The sequence below is a fragment of the Sus scrofa genome, chromosome 11, assembly GCF_000003025.6.
Source record: "Sus scrofa isolate TJ Tabasco breed Duroc chromosome 11, Sscrofa11.1, whole genome shotgun sequence".
In the NCBI taxonomy this organism is placed as follows: domain Eukaryota; kingdom Metazoa; phylum Chordata; class Mammalia; order Artiodactyla; family Suidae; genus Sus; species Sus scrofa.
The window spans coordinates 25,902,174-25,924,941 of record NC_010453.5 but is presented as its reverse complement, the minus strand read 5'-3'; the positions used below and the strand labels follow the sequence as shown (position 1 = coordinate 25,924,941).

General features: G+C 40.7%; 1 protein-coding gene across 1 annotated transcript in view; it reads right to left on the bottom strand.

Moving 5' to 3' along the window:
- The window catches only part of SUGT1 (SGT1 homolog, MIS12 kinetochore complex assembly cochaperone), a 55,224-nt gene extending 35,724 nt beyond the window's left edge, over positions 1-19,500 (bottom strand). Inside the window, exons 1-10 of the mRNA XM_005668449.3 lie at positions 18,794-19,500; positions 18,639-18,696; positions 12,054-12,144; positions 10,776-10,845; positions 8,497-8,567; positions 5,721-5,774; positions 5,315-5,331; positions 3,725-3,759; positions 1,792-1,888; positions 883-990 (exon numbers count right to left, since the gene is read on the bottom strand). Of these exons, the coding sequence (XP_005668506.1) occupies positions 883-990; positions 1,792-1,888; positions 3,725-3,759; positions 5,315-5,331; positions 5,721-5,774; positions 8,497-8,567; positions 10,776-10,845; positions 12,054-12,144; positions 18,639-18,696; positions 18,794-18,831 (639 nt within the window). The 5' untranslated portion in view covers positions 18,832-19,500. The remainder of the gene's footprint in view (positions 1-882; positions 991-1,791; positions 1,889-3,724; positions 3,760-5,314; positions 5,332-5,720; positions 5,775-8,496; positions 8,568-10,775; positions 10,846-12,053; positions 12,145-18,638; positions 18,697-18,793) is intronic.

The following is a 22,768-nucleotide window of genomic DNA, read 5'->3' as shown; positions in this document are numbered from 1 at the left end:
AGAAATTATCAAGCTAAGTGAAGTCAGTCAGACAATGATGAGACACCAACATCAAATGCTATCACTGACATGTGGAATCTAAAAAAGGACACAATGAACTTCTTTGCAGAACAGATACTGACTCACAGACTTTGAAAAACGTATGGTTTCCAAATGAGACAGGTTGTGGGGTGGGAGGAAACACTGAGGTTTTTGGATGGAAATGCTGTAAAATTTGGTTCTGATGACTGTTGTACACCTATAAATGTAATAAAATTCATTAAATAATTTAAAAAATACATAGTAATTTGTATTTTCAACTACATAAGTGAGAAACATATTTGCAGATCAAAATAGGCCAAACTGATAAGTTCAAGACATGAGGCATTATATCAAAACTTACAAAAGATGCTGGTCATTAACTCTTTTGTGAAGGCCTCTTTATCGAGAAATACATAGGTATACATATACCACCGAGGTAAAGTACATTTTTACACTCCACTGTCCTAGAATTGCAGTAGACAGAAAAACTGACTTAAAAATTACTGTTCTTATTTAATTTAAAGATACGTGGCTGAGTGAATTCCCGTCTTGGGGCAGCAGAAACAAATCCGACCAGGAACCATGAGGTTGTGCGTTGGATCCCTGGCCTCACTTAGTGGCTTAAGGATCTGGCGTTGCTGTGAGCGTGGTATAGGTCGAAGATGCAGCTCGGATCCTGTGTTGCTGTGGCTGTGGCTGGTGACTGCAGCTCCAACTTGACCCCTAGCCTGGGAACCTCCATATGCCAAGAGTATGGCCCTAAAAAGAAAGGAAAAAAAAAAAGCTTATAATTGTAATTAGTTGACTAATGTTTCTATATTTTGAAAAGATTACTACTGACAACCTTTTCCATTGTCTTACCTTTGTTGAAAGTACTTTAAATGTGCTCTGTTCTGGTATTATGGGATGAAGAAGTCTCAGCTTCAAATTGTAATCATCTCCAGAAGGAAGTTTCACCAAAGCAGACAACTAATGAACACAAATTAGCAGCACATTTTATCAATTTATTTGGCTAAGGGTAAAATACTTAAACTGACTACAGAACTCCAATAGCTGCAGATTTTAAAAACTTTACATGAGTATCAGACTCTCAAAATATTGTGAATTCTTAGAATTGAGATTCTAAGAATCTCAAAATAATTTTTTAAAAATCTGGTATACCTCACGTGAATTCTCACAGACATAATTAACTGCCAAAGAGTCTGCTTCATATCACATATTTTAACATTTAAATCTCTCGGAAACTCAAGATACAAGAGCAAAATTATACAGTACATAACAAAAAAGAAAGTATTCAAATGTAAAACATCTAGTTCTACCACAAGTTCTCTTAAATATTTATCACAAGGTCTACTAAATACTAAGGAACCAAGTTATTAAGTCATACTCATTTCATATGGTCAGTAAATTTCAGATGTGTAAGTCACAGCAAATAAGCAGACCTTTTTCATGAAGTATAGCACCCTAATGTAACCAAATTCTCTATCTTACTAAGATCTTTTGTCAACCAAGTTCTGCTCTGAATTCCAAATCTAAGGGAAAAAAAATGCACTTCTAGCTATAACTGATAGTACTTATACACGCCTCAAAATTTAAATGATTCAAATTGAAAAGCAATGCTTTGTATTTTCATCAGCATTTTCCCCATTCTGATATGAGGAAGAAATGATGTATATGTATGACAAATTGCTAGAGATTATTCTGCAATATAATTTACATTTACAAATAAAAGTATTTAATCTCCAAAAATAATTCAAAGACTCTAATGACCTCTTTTTCTGAAAATTCCACATTTACATCATTCTTCTGAACATTCTTGATCATAAGTGTAATGATTACTTGAGATTCTGTTTGATACCAGTCATACCTATTAAAAAAGAAAAAGGGAACTTAGAACTTCTCATTTTCTTAGTTGTTGTTTTGTTTTGTCGAGATAAAAATATAACCTGATGAACAACAAGAGCTCCACCTTGAGGAACAAGACAGCAAAGCAGCTGATGATTCACAGAAAATTTTACATAACTAATTTCATATCATCTGTATTAAAGCAAGAGAAAAGTAAGGTAAATGATGCTCCAAACCCCTCCATGATTGAAATACATAATTTTCTGGGTTCTAACTTATCTCTAATACTGTTGCAATTAAGCTAATGTTAAAGATAAAATTTACTGTAAACAGGTTAACAGTTCTAATATACCATCATTAATTTTACATTCTCTTTTCAATCTAATATTAAGAAGTAAGCACTTTTATCCCTCTTTTACAAATAAAAAAAAGGAAAGCTCAGAAGAGCGAAGCAATCAGCAAGTCAGCAGCCAGGGTCTCTTTACTGAAGCTGGGGGCAAACAGCCCTGAGCACAGGAAGCAGATGCAAATGAACCAAAATTAAAATAATTTAACTAATTCTGCCAGGCACAACATGAAATACAGTATCTTTCTTCAATCTCAATGTATGTGGGAAGATCAGTGTGCCTAGAGATTCTAATTTTGTGTATCTTTCCCACTCAAAGTTCTAAAAAGGTAGGGATCCTCACTCTCAAATTAGATTATAAACTCCAACAGGGCCGAGTAATTTCTCTATTCCACCACAACTATACTACCAGGACTAAGCACAGGGCCTGAATGATGGTTACTTAAGTTTATACACCCTGCCCCTGTCACTGAAGTTCCTTGTCTATTACGTCGTACTTGGAGAGTCTTCCTCTAACTCCCCAGAAAGAACACGAATAAATCGTTTTAACATTTTCAAGCCATTTTAGGTAATTATGTCAAAAGCGCCTGATCTTTAAGTCTCACAGCCTTCCCTTTGAAATTCAGTGAGGATGCAAAGCTTAAAATCAATGCCTTGTTTTTCTTTCTGTTATAGTCCTTAGAACACAAGTTGTACAGATGCCTCATGAACAACTAAAAATAAATTCAAATACTTATTATTCATTCATGACTGTAACTGCTACTCTCAACAAATGACTTTCAACTCAAGCAGGATTACTCTATGAAAAATTTACCCCAAATGTAAAAGGCAAGCAGAGTTACAATTCTATTAAGTCTATTACTAACTTTTTACCTATGTAATAACAGTAACTTAAATGGAAGAGGCTCTTCTTAATACAAAGAAAAGTTACATAAAACAAAACCAGGTGAAGCAAGTTTTAAATTGGCAAGTGACGATTTTAATCTTAATGTGAACACTAATTCAAATCAGTAAAAGGCCTTACAAGTAGTTTTTCAAGGCCATTAATATATATACATGTCATATATATGTTATATACGTTATGTATCATATATATACACACACACACACGCACACAATTTTTCAAAAACCTAAGAAATATTTAGGATTCCCTGCTGTGGCTCAACAGGTTAAGGACCTGCCACAACCTCTGTGAGGACGTGGGTTTCATCCCTGGCTTCACTCAGTGGATTAAGGATCTGGCATTGCCATAAGTTGCGGCATAGTTTGCAGATGAGGCTTAGACGTGCTGTTAGTTACCAAGGCCGTAGCCTCAGCTGCAGCTCCAACTCAACCCTTGGCCTGGGAATTTCCATATGCCACAGGTGTGAAGTGAAAGGGAAAACAAAACAAAACAAAAAACAATTAAGACTCAGAAATACTTACATCACAGGTAAGGACCTGCTTACTTTTAATGACAGTGCTTTTTTTCCTTTAGGCATATTTAGCATACATTATGAAAAAGAAACTTACTTGATTTTTGACTGATGAGTCCTCTGGGATGCAGACTGATTTTGGCAAGGTGAAAGACAGAGATTTTTACAAGTGAGTTTAGTAACTGCATATTAAAAATGCATGTATTATTAATTTACCCAATGCTTTAGTTACTTTGATATGGAATAACTACATGAAAATTTCCTATAAAGCATGACATCCGTAATTGTTAAATAGTACTCATCTTCACAAAAATTAGAATATTCAGTATATTTTTTAATTTGTATGAGTTTTAATTTTAAAAAAGATTTTTCTTGTAAAATAAAAAAGCTGGAGTTCCTGCTGTGGCTCAGTGGGTTAAGAATCCAACTACTATCCACGAGGATACAGGTTCAATCCCTGGCCTTACTCAGCGGGTTAAAGGATCTGTCGTTGAAGTGAGCTGGAGTGCAGGTTGCAGATGTGGCTCAGACCTGGCGTTGCAGTGGCTGTGAGGTAGGCTGGCAGCTGCCACCTCAGACTCAACACCTAGCCTGGGAACTTCCATATGCCGCAGGTGTGACCCTAAAAAGACAAAAAATAACAATAACAATAAAATAAAATTGTATTTTAAAAGCATATAGCATTGGTAGCCTAGTGGTTAGGACTCTGTGCTTTCATTGCTGCAGCCCAGGCTCAATCCCTGGTCTGGGAACTGAGATCCCACATCCAGCCACTGCATGTTGCTGCCAAAAAAATAAAGTAAGTATAAAAACAAGACGGAGTTCCCGTGGTGGCTCAGAGGTTAACAAACCCAACCCAACTAGTGTCCTTGAGGATGCGGGTTCAATCCCTGGCCTCACCCAGTGGGTTAAGGATCCATCATTCTGTCATTGCCATAGCTGTGGTGTAGGTCAGTGTTGCTGTGGCTGTGGTGTAGGCCAGCAGCTACAGCTCTGATTCGACCCCTAGCCTGGAAACCTCTATATGCCGTGGGTGGGGCCCTAAAAAAAAAGAAAAGAAAATTTTCTGTGGCGTAGGCCAGCAGCTATAGCTCCAATTCGACCCCTAGCCTGGGAACCTCCGTACGCCGCAGGTGCAGCCCTAAAAATCCAAAAAAAAAAAAAAAGAAAATTTTCTGAAGACATGACTGGAAAAGGTTACATATAACATGTCTAGCTCCGAGATTCAGTACTCTCTAAATCAAAAATGACACTAACATTTAAAAAAACATTTTTAAGAATATAATATGACCTTCAAGCTTAACGACAGCATCAAACTGCTCTGGAAAAACATATGACAATATTTCTACGGTGTCTTCCTGTTGTTGTCTTGCCCATTTATGGCCTCTGCAAAAAATATTCTACATTCCACTGAGAAACAAAGTGACTCTTGACCAATCCATACTTTCCTAAACCATACGTGTGCCAGTTAAGACGACATACATGTAAAGAACTTGCCCTGGGTCACTGGCAGCCTCTACACTGTCCCTAAATGAGAAGGGAAGAGACGGGGTTTGAAGGAAAATACGTAAAACTGTTCTAGAGAGATTAAGTAACTGAGAGAAAGCTCATTCTGAGTCCTGTCCCAAATACATTCAGTAATAAGATAATCAAGTAAAAATATAAAGGACAAAAACTTTGGACTTACCACCTCAGACTGTGATCCTATTAAAAACATAGAAAGGAAACATTTTCAGATAACTGTACATACACAGGGAAAGTTAAGACACATGATTTCTATGGCACAAACATATTGATTAGCAAACCCAATTCTCCATACATACCTAATAAGGAAAAGTGGTTTAATTTTGCATCCTACAGTCACTTTAGGCTGGTCAGTAATTTGCAAAGGTAATAATACCATTACAAAACAAACCCATCCAAATCTCAACAAAACAAACTAAGCAAAAATCAAAACACTTTCGGAAATCCCAATCTAAGGGAATATGTACTACTTAAATTATAAGTTACAAAGTTCAAAATATATTTAAATCAAAAAATGTCAAATATTTACTTCTTTTTAAATTTAAAGACAACAGGAAATGCACACTTACCATTCTGAGCTTCTTCACACCTTTTAATCCAGACAATGAAATCAGTATCTGCACCTAGAAAGAAGCAAATGACTGTAACATCACTCGTCTGCACAACCTAACATAACCATTCAGCAAATAATTACTGGATACCTATGTTCCAAGCACTGTTCTAGGTTCTGCAGAGCCATCTCTGAATTAAACAGACAAAAATATCTATCCTAACAGAGCCCGTAACAATCCTAATGTTGTATCTATTAATTAGGTTTGATATTTACTTGTTCATCCTAAAGACTTCTGATTTTTTAAAAAAATCACTATTAAACCTTATCAGTTCCAAGATGCATTTCCCCTGACCCCTCTCCTCTTAAAAGAGCTTCCTCTCACACAACAAAATCAGACAATCAGATTCTTTTTTTTTTTTTTTTTTGGTCTTTTTTGGGCCGCACCCGTGGTACATGGAAGTTCCCAGGCTAGGTGCTGAATTGCAGCTGTAGCCGCCGGCCTCCATGACAGCCACAGCAATGCTGGATCTGAGCTGCATCTGCGACCTACACCACAGCCCACAGCAGCGCTGGGCCCTTAACCCACTAAGCAAGGCCAGGGGTCGAACCTGTGTCCTTACGGATACTAGTCAGGTTTATTAACCTCTGAGCCACGACAGGAACTCCTTAATCAGGTTCCCAACATGCCATCAGTCATGGTGGGGTGGAGGTATGATAAAAGCAACAGCTGGATTGAGGCCCAGAGGCCTCTGTCTACCAGTCTGCTCTACAATGCAGCTACCTATCATGCCCACTATTTTCTCAGTGGCTTCGCTTGCTACCATGCCCTTCAACGCTAACACCAAGAGCATCTTTATACTTTGTGGAGTTTTATCGCATCTCCAAGTTTCGTGACATCCAAGACACTACAGTGTGAACTATTTATAGAGAGCAAAGTAAACAGATATATAACCAAATTATTCACTTCTGAAGACTCAGAAAAATGACAATATCTAAACAGTCACAGGGTCTAATAAAATGTAATGTTGAGAAAAATTATTAAAAATGATCTAAAGAAGGTTTACTAACTCAAGCTGACCACAGGTAAGATTTTTCTGGAAAATGCAGAGAAATTTAAAGTTTCTTAAAATGAAATTTTCTAATTCACTAACTTACAGACAAAAATCAACTATATAGGCCTTAATATACACATACACATTCTGGTGATGAACAATTACATGAAAATCCTAGACTTGACTTATCTTTTATTCAAACTAATCAGTAAACAAAACTAAGCTTCCTATCATGCAGAGGGAAAAAAGGTAATATTCTGAGTTATAAATTTTTTACCCTGATAAACACTGATGCTGAACACTTGAAGTTTTTCCTGGAATTAAAAGACAAATTTGATTTTAAATTAAATATCCTCAACTGCAATTTTATCTAAGAGCAGATACCCTCTTCTGAGGCCACCTCTGAAAGAATTCTAGAATAAAAGTCAACAGCATGATACTAAAAAATTATTCAAAGAAGTAATTTAGGCAGGGAACTTTCTACTGCTATAAAAAGATAAGAAATAGGGCTTAGAATTCTCAAGATGAAATGACTCATGTCTCATCGGGGTTTTCAAATATTTGTCAAGGTACTAGATAAATGGACTCTTCGGAATTTGCAAAGAGTATTGATATGCTGGCTTGGTAACTAAACAGCCATATTACTGATGGACCACACTTGGGATAACCAAGTTTGAGAACAATGTCTACTGCCTAGATCTCTTCTTTCCTAATTTGTAGGTTCTTTTGCCAAGTAGGGCTAGGGCTTGTCACCCTTTCTCAAGTAGATACCGTGCAGAAAAGCAAATATTCAAAGCAGCATGTATTTTAAAATGTAAAAACATAAGCATACAATACTTTTGTACGAGAGCTTTTCAGCCTCAGCACTAGTGACATCTTGGACCAAACACATCTTTGTTGTGAGGGACTGTCCCTGCACAGCAGGATGTTCACCAGCAGGCCCAGCCTTACTCATCAGATGTCAGTAGTACATCCCCTTATCCACCAGTCATGGGATTCAAAAACCTCTGCAGACATTGTCAAACGCTTCCCCCCCCCCCCCCCCCGCCCCGGCCTTGAAGCAAATCACTCCCAGTCAGGAACCATTGCTTTAGGAAACTGTGATAACACTAGCACTAGATGAAAGTAAAATGATAGTACACAGTTAGGATTATGTGGTCTATAATTAGCTATAGGATTACTTACAAACTTTTAGTATTTTGAAGATATTCTGATACTTGGCTGTTAAAATTTCTATATATTATGCATGGATATCCATACTGCTATGACAATTCTCATCTACTTCTCTCCAAAAGATGCTATTAGAAACTCACAATAGTCAAGTCCCAGTCTCCTCCTATACACCCTATCATACTTAACCCAAACTTACACTTCAGGTCTCAAAAAAAATCTGCTGTAAGATTTCCTATCTCAGCAATCTGAAGAGCAATTTGAATAGACTCCCGAAAGTGAGTGCAAATTAAACTTTCAGTTATCCTTTAGGAAAAAAAATAAAGCCCGACTAAGTACTAAGAGCACGCTAACTGTTTATATAGGTTATTTGCCTCTAATGATAAAGTTTATCTATGATTTAAATGCTAAAGAAAGGCCAACTTAATCAATTTCAAGTAAACTCAAATTCTGCAATCAACGCGAAATGTCATCAAGAGGAGAAAAGACATTTATAATTAACCTGAGATTACACATTCGGCTATGGTATTTAAGACACATAGTTTACTAACACATAATTCTAATACTTACTATCTAGTTTCTGTCCTTCTGTAAAAGTTTCTAGAGCAGCAGCATAGTTTTTTTCATGGTATTCGCATATCCTGCATGAGCATATTAAAAACAAGTACCACACATACATGAGATCATGAAAAACAGCCTTCTTTCTAAATAAAAAACATCGTATTCTCAGTTTAAATAAAGAATTTAGGTATATGTTAATAAGCCAAGAGATTTTCTAAAATACTATAACATCTAGTCAATTCCCATTAAAATCCAATTCTGGAACTCATTTCAGAAATAGTTTCTTTATTTTTTTTAGTTTTTTTTTTTTTTGTCTTTTTTTGTCTTTGTCTTTTGTTGTTGTTGTTGTTGCTATTTCTTGGGCCGCTCCCCCAGCATATGGAGGTTCCCAGGCTAGGTGTCGAATCGGAGCTGTAGCCACCAGCCTACGCCAGAGCCATAGCAACGCGGGATCCGAGCCGCGTCTGCAACCTACACCACAGCTCACGGCAACGCCGGATCGTTAACCCACTGAGCAAGGGCAGGGACCGAACCCGCAACCTCATGGTTCCTAGTCGGATTCGTTAACCACTGCGCCACGACGGGAACTCCAGAAATAGTTTCTTGATTTTAATTGTCTGTACTTGCTTATTCTAAAATAAAGTTATGCTAAGGAATTTTAAAAGTTTCTGACTGAAAAAATAAAGTCATGGAGTTCCTGTCGTAGTTCAGTGGTTAACGAATCCAACTAGGAACCATGAGGTTGCGGGTTCCATCCCTGGCCTCGCTCAGTGGGTTAAAGATGTGGTGTTGCCATGAGCTGTGGTGTAGGCTGCAGACTCGGCTCAGATTCTGAATTGCTGTGGCTGTGGTATAGGCCGGCAGCTACAGCTCCAATTAGACCCCTAGTCTGGGAACCTCCATAGGCCGTGGGTGTGGACCTAGAAAAGACAAAAAATAAAATAAAAAATAAATAAAGTCACACTACTTAACACAGAAACGAGCTGGGACATAAAGTATGCAGACACGGAGTCTTCACAGAATTAAATGTAGCCTGTCCAGCTTGGCTGAGGAACACATGTTCACTAGTCAGTTAAATATAGTAAATTCCAAGTGATGAAACAAAAAAGGCATTTGAAATCCATCAAATTCCATCTATACCTTACCATCAATTCTATCATCACTATCTTTTTTTTTTTTTTTTTTGTCTTTTTGTTGTTGTTGCTATTTCTTGGGTCTCTCCCCCGGCATATGGAGGTTCCCAGGCTAGGGGTTGAATCGGAGCTGTAGCCACCGGCCTACGCCAGAGCCACAGCAACTCGGGATCCGAGCCACGTCTGCAACCTACACCACAGCTCACAGCAACGCCGGATCGTTAACCCACTGAGCGAGGGCAGGGACCGAACCCGCAACCTCTTGGTTCCTAGTCAGATTCGTTAACCACTGCGCCACGACGGGAACTCCATCACTATCTTTTTTAATTTTTTTTTTTTTGTCTTTTTGCCTTTTCTTAGGCAGCTCCCTCAGCATATGGACATTCCCAGGCTAGCGATCGAATTGGAGCTGCAGCCGACGGCCTACACCAGAGCCACAGCAACATGGGATCCGAGCCGTGTCTGCGAGCTACACCACAGCTCACAGCAATGCTGGATCCTTGACCCACTGAGTGAGGCCATGGATCGAACCCGAAACCTCATGGTTCCTAGCCAGATTCGTTAACCACTGCGCCACAATGGAAACTCCCCATCTTTTTCATTTTTTAAAAGTTTTATTGATGTTTAGTAGTTAATTTACAATGTTGTGATCATTATTTTTTTTTCAATTAGTATCTCCTGTTTCTTTTTCATTTTACAGCTGCACCTGTGGCATATGCAAGTTCCCAGGCTAGGGTTCGAATTGGAGCTGCAGCTGTCAGTCTACACCACAGCCTCAGTAACAGGGGATTCAAGCCATATCTGCGACCTATGCCACAGCTTGGGGCAATGGTAGATCCTTAACCCACTGAGTGAAGCCAGGGATCAAACCGCACCCTCCAGGAGACAATGTTGGGTTCTTAACCCAATGAGCCACAACAGGAATCATCACTATCTTAAATAGAAGAACTACATATCTTCTGTCATACATCACAATTAATACAAGAAAAGTATAAAGTATTTAAAACTGAATCCTATCTCAGCTATCAAATGTACAAATACAATATATAAATAAAATTACTATTTATATAAAGCTTACAATTAATTCATTCAGCAAACTCAACGCTTATTATCTATGATAGTCCAGAGCCAACAAGAAGAGAAGTTACTACACACCCCTTTCTCAGCATCGCAGTGGAACCATTTGGATTAAGTTCAAGAGATTTCTTTGCATCAGCAACAGCATCTGCACATGAAGAAAAAAAAAAAATGGATTTTCAGTCAGTTACTTATGGATCCTAACAAATACTACATATAAAACTTGAATCAGTCTTAGGGTTTTAAGTTTTCAAGCTGGTGAGATGGACAAATGATTTTAAATTAGAAAAAGCTAATCCAAGATATAACCGAAATAAATATTACTCTCACATGTTCCTACTGTCTCAGTATTTAGCTTCCTTCTTAAAGCTCTTCAGGCAATGAATAAAAAAAACCTCTGTATCACAAATAAAGCTCTGGGAGTTCCTGTCATGGCATGGCGCAGCGGAAACGAACCTGACTAGGAACCATGAGGTTGCGGGTTCAATCCCTGGCCTTGCTCAGTGGGTTGAGGATCCGATGTTGCCATGAGCTGTGGTGTAGGCTGCAGACGAGGCTCAGATCTGGCGTTGCTGTGGCTGTGGCTTAGGCCAGCAGCTACAGCTCTGATTCGACCCCTGGCCTGGGAACCTACATGTGCTGCGGGTGTGGCCCTAAAAAGACAAAAAAATAAATAAATAAAGCTCTGTATCATTTAACATTTTCATTAGCATCATTTATGTAATTTGACTCAAGATATTTAATTTTTCCCTACTCACATTATCTATTCAGAATAATTAAAGTTGCAAAAGTAATACAGAAATATATCCTTCTAATGAAAAATACAAACATAGGAATTCATGGGAATTCATTTAAATATTCTATAAAACAGTAAATATGATACTATTTTTTGTTAGCATATCCAATCACCATGAATATGTATGAATTCTACACCCACTGAAGAAAGAATGGACACCCATAACATTTATTAATTTATTTTTTCCTTTTTAGGGCCAAACCAGCAACAAATGGAAATTCCCGGCTAGGGGTCGAACTGGAGCTACAGCTGCTGGCCTATGCCACAGCCACACTGGATCCTTAATCCACTGAGCGAGGCCAGGGATCAAACCCAGGTCCTCATGGATACTAGTCAGGTTCTTAACCTGCTGAGCCACAACAGCAACTCCCACCTATAAAATTCAAATGCATGATGCTCAATATAACATGTCGCATTTTGGCTATTTTACCTTGTATGTAAAAAAGACTAAATTAAAAATCTTAGAAGATAATCTCTATTTTATTTGACTCATTTTATCTCAGGCAAAATTTGTAAGTAACATATAAAGTCCAGACAGTGTACTATGTAAGAAAAGTTACCATGGTAATTCCCAAGAAGAATGTGACAATAAGCTCTCTGACAGTAATACTGTGCATCATCTGGTTTCTGCTCCAAAGCCTTAGACAGCTCCTACAAATACAAACATGTTGAATGTTGTTAAACGTTTTTTAAAAGCCACTGAATTCTAATTAAACATGATTTTTAATCAAATAATCTATTATCTTAAGCTATTTAGAGGAACAATAACAGGGAAACAAACTTGGAGCTTTTCTTTGCACAAGGATCAACATTCCCCCTTCTCCCCTCAAAAGCCCACAATCTAATGTAACATCTACATAAGGCACTTAGCAGTTCCTGGCCTATAAGTAGCAACTCAATAAATGGTAATTATTATCACCTCATTTATTCTGAAGAGTTTAGCTGATATAGATTGACCATCACTGATTTTCTCCTTCTAATTTGGAGAAGATTCAAAGATCATGTAGAATTTGAGATGCCTAGAAAATGTGCAGCTGTCCAATAAAAAACAGAAACAAAAACTGGCAGTTAAATCTAGAGCTCAGGGAGGTTAATGGAACCAATAAATACATAACCAAGCTTATGTGGCCCGCTCCTATCCTCTGCCAATGGCCTAAGACATTACAACATTCTGTCAAAAGCCCAGATACAATATCCCAATGATATCTACTACCAACTGATGAAGCATTAACAGCGAGAATCAAACTTCTGCCACTCTGCCAGTCCCAACATGTACGTGGTAGCTGGGACAGCACTGAAGCAAGGAGAGTGCACAGCTGGTGAAGCCAAGGACAAAAGCTGGCAAACTGGGAGGCTAGGGATTGGGTAGTTTTCCTAATAGGTAGAATTACTTCAATGGCCACACATGCGGCTTTGTGTGAAGCTCGCAGTGTGAGTCTCACGAAGCAATGTATGCTATACTTGGTAAGCATATACCTAAAATCCAAACCGCTTCTTCCCATCTCCACCCCTACCACCCTGATCCAAGCAGTAAAGAAAATCAGATGTTACTACGTCTCTGCTCAAAACCCTGCAATGCCTCTGCACCTGACTTAGTGTAAGCCCAAGACCTTCCAAGGATTTGTTAAGGCCCTCCTGGATAGACTCCTCCGCTACCTCTCTTCTCTCTTTACAGTCTTCCCCTTGTTCCATCATTCTAGCCACGATGGCCTCCTTGCTGCTCTTCAAACATCTCAGGACTCTGCACCTGCTCCTCCTCTCACTAGACTGCTCTCCCCCCAGACGTGTGTCCTAGTTAGTGACCGTGCCAGAGACAGGAGTCAAATCCAGGTCTGTCTGACTACACTTCAAATTTCAACCACTAAAACACTGCCTTGAGGAAAAATTTCTTTACTCCAACTTTCTTTAATACACCATCTAACATCTGTATTAATACAATGTTTTCCAATACCTTGACATTCCCAAGCTAAAAACCCATCTTACACTACATTTTCACACAATTTTGAAAACAGCTGACAGCTTCTAGATCTACTCAAATATATCTTACAGCCAAATTTCCAACTTCTCCTCACCAAGAACAGGTATATTATGGGTCAAAAAGACTTATATAATAATATCCAGGCCATCAATTCAAAAAGTATAAACACATATTATGGAACAAACACAGGCCAGACACTGGAGGTTCAAACAATAAAACATCTCTTTTCTTAAGGAGTCAGGTATAAACTTCTGAATTTTGAACAACTAACTTGCAAATGACCTTTAAAAGCATAAACCAATTGCTGGTTAAGGAGATCCAATTATGGTGATTCAGTTAAATAAATTAAGCAACTGCCTTAGTAGGCTGTTAATTTAAAATTACCAACAAACCACTCAACACAAAATGAACATAACATAGCAACTTGTAAGTCATGAATAAAATACAATAATAAATTTATTTTGAATAAAGAAAATACAATAAAGTCAGGAAAGGTAAAGTTAGAATAATTATTTGTGGTTATCTTGACTGCAACTGACTTGCCACATGTTTTCAGTGTTCTACTGTTTCTGGCAGCTAGAGTACAAAGGGACTAAAGAGAGGCATCTTAAAAGGCAAGGGCTTCGGTGCCAACATCTGAATCAGCAGCAAAAGGCTATTTAATGCAGACTTACATGAAGTATATTCAAAGATACAGTTACTTCTCACCTAAAATGATTGCTATAGTCAAGCAATTTATAATTATCAAAAGTAAAGAAACCTGTGAACGGTAAAATAGAACTACACTGAAAACTTCACCAAGAAAATGGTCAAGAAGTCCTCTGATAACACAAAATAGAGGGAAAACTCCTTTTAAAGCATTCAAATTGCTTAAGACTTGGATCTTAGAAAATTAATTTCCAAATTTTTAAAGTTTTCGGGTGTTTTACAATGCTAACCCGAAAGGTAACTTGTTCAGATTACAAGCAAAAGCAGACCACTCAGACTAACCTAACATCTGAAGACCTTGCACGCTGGGTATCTCAACCTGACTCCACCTTCCATTTTCATCCAGACACAGGTAATCCCCAATCACAGATAAACAAGAACATCAAGTCTTCCCCCTTCCTCAACTACCAAGCACTGCTGGAGCAAAGTCACATAACCACCTAGAACCGGTACATTTTATGCTAACCAACTACACTCTCAACGAAGCTATCCGTGGTCAGCTACTTCAAAGCAAGCTCCCAAACCTTTCATTGCATCATACATCCCAATCCTACCCCCTCCTCCGGAGGATGAACTTGATGCCTGGAACCTGAGAGACCTGTCACTTCTAAACTTGATAACCTTGAGCAAATTAATCTCTTTAACACCCCCCACCCCCGATTCCTTGTTAATCAAATGTACCTCACAGCTGTTCCAAGAATTATGAGAAGAGTCACTGAACACACCCGAGTGCTCACCACATCCCAGGCACCAGGCTGAGAGCACAGTGGTAAACAGACACATAAAACCCTGGTTCCCTTTTTTATTTTGTTGGCCTCGCCCACCCATGCCATGTTCCTGGGCCAGGGATGAAACCTGCGCCACAGCAGCAACCCAAGCCACTGCAGTGACAATGCTGGATCCTTAACCCGCCGCACCACAAGAGAACTCCAAAATCCCTGTTCTCTTGAAGCCTATGTTGCGGCCCAATTCAGACAAGGTAGTCGGAGAACACAGCTTCTTAGAGAAGATGACATTTCAGATGAAATCTAAAGTGATGAGCAATTCCAAGCAAAACAAGGGATAGTCAACAGAGTACATTTTAGGCAAAAGAACTGCAAGTTTAAAGGCCCTGCACCAATATGGAGCTTGACACATTCGAGTAACAAAGCCTGAGAACCAAGAGAGCAACCATCTGTAAGATGCCTACTTCAAGGGCCTCAGCCTGTACCTTACATTATATATCTTCACATTGACCCTTTAAAAAAAAAAATGAATTGAATTTACTATTTATTTTTAAACCTCTGGCCGCACTAGCAGTATGCTGACGTTCCCAGGGCCAGGGATTGAACCCAAACCACAGCTCTGACAATGCTGGATCCTCAACCCACTGCACCGCCAGGGAACTCCCACAATCACCCTTCCGAGTGGTCCGAGACAGGAAATCTGATCCAGAAGAATGATAGGAGGAACTTTCCTGAGGTTATAGAGTTATCTTGAAACCAGAACATGGACACAGGCAGTCTGATTCCAGAGCCCGGGCTCTTAGCCACTATTCATACTGGGCCCCAAAAGATTCTCATAATCTACACATATGTCTTCCCTCTCTACTGAATTGAGACTCCCTCTATAATGCGATTCTTAGACTGCTGGCTCACAATATAGCAGCCGTCACTTAACGTATGTTGTTTCATGAATGCAAAATGTAATCAGCTTGACAGACATTTTCTCTTTATTCCTAAGTATATGATCTTATATAAAAACGTGACATTTAACAGATTTAATAGCACATGACCTTAATTTCAAAATATCTACTGTTAAACCAGCCCTTGGGAAAAACTAGGGGGGAAGAGACTCTGACTTCTCATCAAGTTTTCGGCCCGACCAATGGTTTAGTAATTAACATTCACCTGTTTATCTCTGTGAAGTCACCTCAAGTTTTAAAAAGAACATTTCCTCTTAACACAGGCTGATTTCTCATCGTGTTCATTCTCCCCACTCCCATTTCTTGATGCAGGTCCGTGGCAGATCCTGAGAATTTGCATTTCTAAAAAATTCCCAGGAGATGCTGCTGCAGGTGGTCCGAGGATCACACTTTTGAAAACCACTGTTCTACGGCACTAGACTAAGAGTCAGGAAACACGTGTCCTGCGGCTTCTGCCCTAACTGGCTGTACACATCTCCACGACAGAGCCCTTGGATTTCTCTGGGTCTGTTTTCTTCTATAAAACGGAAGGGTGAAGAGTACTGGCCTGTGGGAGTCACAAGTACTTTCAGAAAATCTGGGGTAGGGTCCAAGAATTTGCACCTCTAACATGTTCCCAAGGAAGCAATGCTGTTGGTCCAAGAGCCACGCATTTTTTTTTGTTTGGGGTTTTTGGGGTGACATCCGGGTCACGTGGAAGTTCTCAGGCCAAGGACTGAACCTGTGCCACAGTGGCGACCCAAGCCACTGCCGTGACAATGCTGGATCCCCAACCACTGTGCTACAAGAGAATTCCCAAGAGCCACACGTTAAGGATCAACACACTAAAGCTAACCAGGCAATTCACTTCCAAAAAGAAAGGAAAAAAAAAGCACCCCGCCCACAAAAAGGAGTCTGTGTGTTTACTAAAATACAGGTATAAGAAAATTCACAGTGGTTTTATTCACACTAACTGGAAATAAACCAAATGTCCACTGTCCGACTAGATAAATTGTGCTATATGTATACACAAGACTACATAGCAATGAAAAAGAACCACCACTTCACACAATCTGGGGATGTCTCTTACCTAATGCTTAAAGCAAGACAATACCTACACTCAACTGTGTACCTCGTGTATGATGCTATTTCTAAGTTCAAGAACAAGCAAAATTAACTGGTGGTGATAAGATTCAGAACAGGGGTTATCTGGTGGGGTAGAGGAATAACTGGCTAGGAGGACATAGGAGATTAAGCTTGAGGATGTTAAGTATTCTGTACCTTGATCTGAGCAGTATATACACGTAAGACTTCAAGCTCATGAGTGGCAGATTTAAGAACTGTATTACCTATCACACATCCATAAGTAATTCTAAAAGTAAAATAAATCAAATATAAGGGGACAACGAACTCACTACATTCATATCCTTTAGGAGCTATTATTATACAAACTGGATTTCCAAAGGAGGCATGGCGCCTAAGAGGACCATACCAAACGTAGATTCAGAACATGAAGAGCTATCCGGCCGACATTAGGAATTGTGGACAAAGTTCTGTGTCTCTAGTAACCTGACTCTGACACGGATCCCAGAAGCATCACTAGGAAACATCACAGCACAACAGAGTCATCAGCCACTCTGAAGGTCTTCATATCCAGACCCAAAAAACATACTCCAACCTAAAAGGCCCCACAGGACCTAGGCCTTCATTTCCTCCCCACCTCATCTCTTACTTCTCTTTCATCCCCCTCCAACTAAATGGCCTTCCTGCTGCTCCTTGTGCAGGCCAACTTCACGCCTACCTCAGGATCTTGAAACCGGCTCCTCTTCCTGCCTGAAATCATCTTTCTCCAGAGCTTCCAAGCTCACTCCCTCAGGCCTCAGCTCAGATGTCACCTCCTCAACCAACCATGTGGCAGATTTCTTTTAGAAGTCACGGTGAGGAAAAGGTTTTCCTGCCTCAAACTGCTCACCTTCCATGTGGTGGATCACAACTGCGAACCAAGGTTCCCTCTTGAGCTTCCAAGCAAGAGACACCTGGCTAAACTTTGGGACCCACTGCATCACGTATTCTTAATGTGGGCTCCCTTTATTAGTTTCAATCATGACTTCACTCTTGTTTTTTGCTTTCCTTTACACCTTTATAGCCTTTCATTGCACACAGAATGCCCACCAAGTCAGTTAAACATCGAACTAAGACTTTAACCCACAGCAATCAGTTCCTTGCACACAACAAAAACCCCAAGAAATTGTTTTGAGGAAGAAGCAAATGAGTGAATAATGAACAGTGACAGGACATCTGGAAATTTTCAGGCACACACAGGAAAGGTTTTTGTTCCAGTAGCGAGTTCATACAGGCACTTAGCACAGAGCCTGGTACATTAAAATGGCAAGGATGACTTAGTCAAGCGAAAAGCCGAGTTAACAAATATCAAGCCTAAAATTTCCTTTTTGTCCCTAATGCCATTAAAAACAAACAAAAAAAACCAGGCCCTTTCAGGCCAACTATGAAAGTCAACCACATTCCCAAGAAAGAAGGCAGGTTTTACTGAGACGCTCCGAGGATGCAGGAACCGTCTAGGAGAGGGAGGTAGCAAGAACTGGGATCTGGAGTGACTGGGCCGCTGATGGACAGAGAAAAGAGGCGGGGGTTTTCAATATCAAGACTGAGACACAAGACAAGCAGCAGCCCCGGCCCCGGGAAAACAGTGCTGCGAAGAGGCGGGGTGGGCCAGAACCCAACGCGGCCCCCCCGTTGCCCACAGCAAAGTGAAGGAAGCTGGACCAGCTCGCTCACCTCTAACGCCGCCTGGGGGTCCTCTTCGATCAGAGCATCTGAGAAGCTCCGGAAAAACCTGCCAGGAAAACAACGACTTCAGCAGGGCGCACTAACCAAGGAAAACAGAGGATGCTGGGTACTAATAAATAGCAAAGAAAAGGTAAAACACGCACCTTTGGGCCGTTGCAGGTCCCGCTGCAGCCGCCGCCATCCCTACTGGTCACTGTTACCGCTGCTGGAGCCGCTCCTACCGAGGTTACCAGTCCGCCGCCGCCCAAGGGGGAAACTTCTGGAGAAACACCAACCGAGCTTCCGTCCTAAGGAGCCAACGAGCAGCCACGCAGCGTGCCGCGGGGGGGGGGGGGGGGAGGGGAGGCGAAGCGCGGGCGCGGGGTGGGCTGGGACCGTGGAGGACCGACTCTCCCGGCCCGCCCCCTGGCCGGAGACCAGCCCCGCAGGCTCCGCCCCCTGCAGCCTCGGTTACGGAGGCCGCGGTGGTTCACGCTAGCCCTCCGTCCCGCTGCGCGCCCACAGTCCCGTGGAGCCTCCGGAGCGCTAGCTTGAAAGGAGTTTTGTACCATACTGTTCTCCTTCGGGAACGTGTGGACTTTGGGGGAGTTTATATGTCTGTTAATAACACAAAGCACATCGAGCTCCGTTTTTCCCTACAGCGCTCATCATGGCTCTTGGAAGCAACCGAGCCCTTTGTGACCCGTGACGTCATCCCGCGCTACGTGTTCTTTTCCGGGAGCGAGTTCCGGATGGCGCGGCGCATTGGTGGGTGCCGGCATCTTGGCGCTGGGAACCCTGAAGGCCGCGGACTTTCCGGAAGTCGTTCTGCCTCTGCGGAGGGTAGAGCAGAGGAAGCCTTTTGGTTCCGGGGCGGGTGGACTGTTCCATGGGCCCCAGGACTCCGCAGACCTAAGGTTGTCTTCCTCGTTGGCTTCCCAGACTAAGAAGAAAAACGTACTCCATCCGAAGGCATTGAAAGGAGAAATGGACCCTCAAGTTGTCTTGGTGTTACTTTACACCTAGTCGGACAGGCCCCCTCCCACTTTTGACCCATGCAGTTTAGATAGACGAAACTTCCAGCAGGTTCCACGGACCGGAGTCCGGGAGCAAGAGGGAGTGGGAGTGAATGGTTGGTTCCTCAGTAGAGATGAAGGAATAACTGAAGTTGAGTGTCTACTACATCCAAAATCTAAACTAAGTCCTGGGATTCAGTGGTGGTAATGCCCCCCAGAAACTTAAGTCAATTTAGTTCTAAGTGCTAAAAGGAAAGAAAGACAGTAGTCAGTGATGTGGTAACAAGGGGCTTTTAGCCGCCCATAAGGTCTAGGGATGGAATCCTCAAACACTTTGTACTCGAGCTTCAGTTTGGAAAGACGAATCAGTGAAGGAAATGAAAAAAGCAATTCAGACGGAATAGGATGAATGCTAGCAAGTGATAATGTGAACTCTAAAATTGATAGAGCCAAAATTCAGGCTAGAAGCAGAGAGGGCAGGGAGGTAGGTTATGTGCCAGGTCATAAAGGACTAGTTGTGGTCCGTTGAGAAGTTGGGATGAGCTTCTCTGAAGGATCCTAACCCATTATAAGATTTTTACTCAAAAGAAGGCTGTACTAGTGAAATTTACATTTTAAATGTTTATTATCTGTGCTATCAAAGAATAAAGGAAAAGAACAGTCATTGGGGAGTTCCTGTTGTGGTGCAGCAGAAACGGATCCAACTAGGATCCATGAAGATACTGATTCAGCCCCTGGCCTCACTCAGATAAGGAAACAGCTTTGCGGTGAGCTGTGGTGTAGGCTGGCTGCTATAGCTCCGATTGATTTGACCCCTGGCCTGGGAACTTCCATATGCCAAGGGTGCAGTCCTAAAAAGAAAAAAAAAAAGGAAAGAAAGAAAAAAGAACAGTTGGAAGACAACTGCTGTATTACAAGCCAAAGTGACTCTTATAAATAGGTCTGTAACAATAGGGATGGAGGGGATGGTAAGAATTGCAGAAATAACTAAGAAAAAACTGGGTTTGCTGATCTTTCCTTTTGTTTTGCTTCTTTTTAGGGTATATGGAAATTTCCAGGCTAGGGGTTATCAGAGCTGCAGCTGCCGGCCTATGCCACAGCCGCAGCAATGCCAGATCTGAGCTGCATCTGCGACCTACACCACAGTTCACGAGATGCTGGATCCTTAACCCACTGAGTGAGGCCAGGGATCAAACTCGCATCCTCATTAATACTAGTCAGGATCCTTACCGCTGAGCCACCACCAGAACTCTTGAGCTTTCCTTTTGTGATCAGTTCTTTTTGCATCTAGTATAAGGCTTTGCCTACTCAAAAGCCATGAACAGAGTCACCTGTGTTTTCTTCTAGATGCTTTACTATCATACTTTTCATGTCCAGGTCTATTAATTTTTATAAAATGTATGAGGTTGGGATTAAGGTTCCTTTTCCCCCTAAATGGATATCCCAGCCCTACATACTGAAAAGATTTATTTGCCATTCCCCCCACTAAATAATTATGGCACTTTTGTTATAAAGTAGTTGATCACACATATGTGGGTCTGTTTCCAGGTTCTCATTCCCTTGGTCTAAACTGGTACCACACCATTAATTGATTAACTTTATGAGCCTTTTTTTTTTTTTTTTTGCTTTTTTGGCCGCACCTGTAGCATATGAAAGTTCCCAGGCTAGAGTTCAAAAAAGAGCTGCAGCTTAACGCCATGGAAATGGCAACACCAACACCAGATCTGAGCTGCACCTGTGCAGCAACTTAAGGCAACGCTGAATCCTTAACCCACTGAGCGAGGTCAGGGATCAAACCTGCATCCTTTTGAATACTATGTCAGGTTCTTAACCCACTAAGCCACACCAGGAACTCCTATAGTCTTGGAGCCCTGTAACTTTTCCTTCAAAATTGCCTTGGCTAGTCAAAGTCTTTTGTATTTACATTATTTTATACGTTTTACAACACATTTCCATTTATTTATGTTTTACAATGACCCCGTCAAATTTTCCAAAAAACCCCAACAACAACCCTGCTGGGATTTTAATTGGGCTTGCATTGAATCTATAGATCAAGATCAGCCATTTTGGGGAAAACAGTCTCTCTTATTTATTTATTTATTTATTTTTTAAGGGAAAACAGTCTCTCTTATTTATTTATTTATTTATTTATTTTTTAAGGGCTGCAGCATATGAAAGTTCCCAGGCCAGGGGTTGAATTGGAGCTATAGCTGCTGGCCTACACCACAGCCACAGCAAATTGGATCCGAGGTCTGTGACCTACGCCACAGCTCATGGCCAATGCTGGATCCTTTACCCACTGAGAGAGGCCAGGGATCAAACCAGCATCTTCATGGATCCTAGTCAGGTTTTTTAACTGCTGAGCCACAAAGGGAACTCTCATTTTTTTTTAATTGACTATAGTTAATTTACAATGTGTTTCTAGTGTATAGCAAAGTGATTTCAGTTTTACATGTAAATTCTTTTTCATATTCTTTTCCGCTATAGTGTATTGTAAGATACTGAATATAGTTCACTGCACTATACAGTTTAGCTCTTTTATCTATAGTAATTGCATCTGCTCATCCCAAACTCCTAATTTATCTCTCCCTCATCCCTTCCCCTTTGTTAACCATAAATTGGTTTTCTTCTCTTTTTTTTTCTTTTTAGGGCCACACCTGTGGCATATGGAGGTTCCCAGGCTAGAGGTCAAATCAGAGCTACAGCTGCTGGTCTACACCATAGCCACAGCAACACTGGATCCGAGCTGCCATCTATGACCTACACCACAGCTCACGGCAGAGCCTGATCCCTGACCCAGTAAATGAGGCCAGGGATTGAACCCGAAACCTCATGAATACTGGTCGGATTAATTTCTGTTGAGCAACAATGGGAACTCCCCATAAACTTGTTTTCTATATCTGTGAGTCTCTGTTTTTGTAAGCTCATTTGTGTCATATTTTAGATTCCATATGTAAGTGATATGCCATTTGTCTTTGTCTGGCTTACTGCATGTAGTATGGTGAGCTCTAGGTCCATCCATGTTGCTGCAAATGGCATTATTTCATTCTCTTTTATGGCTGAGTAATACTCCATTTTTTATGTATATGTGGATACAGACATCTTCTTTATCCATTCATCTGT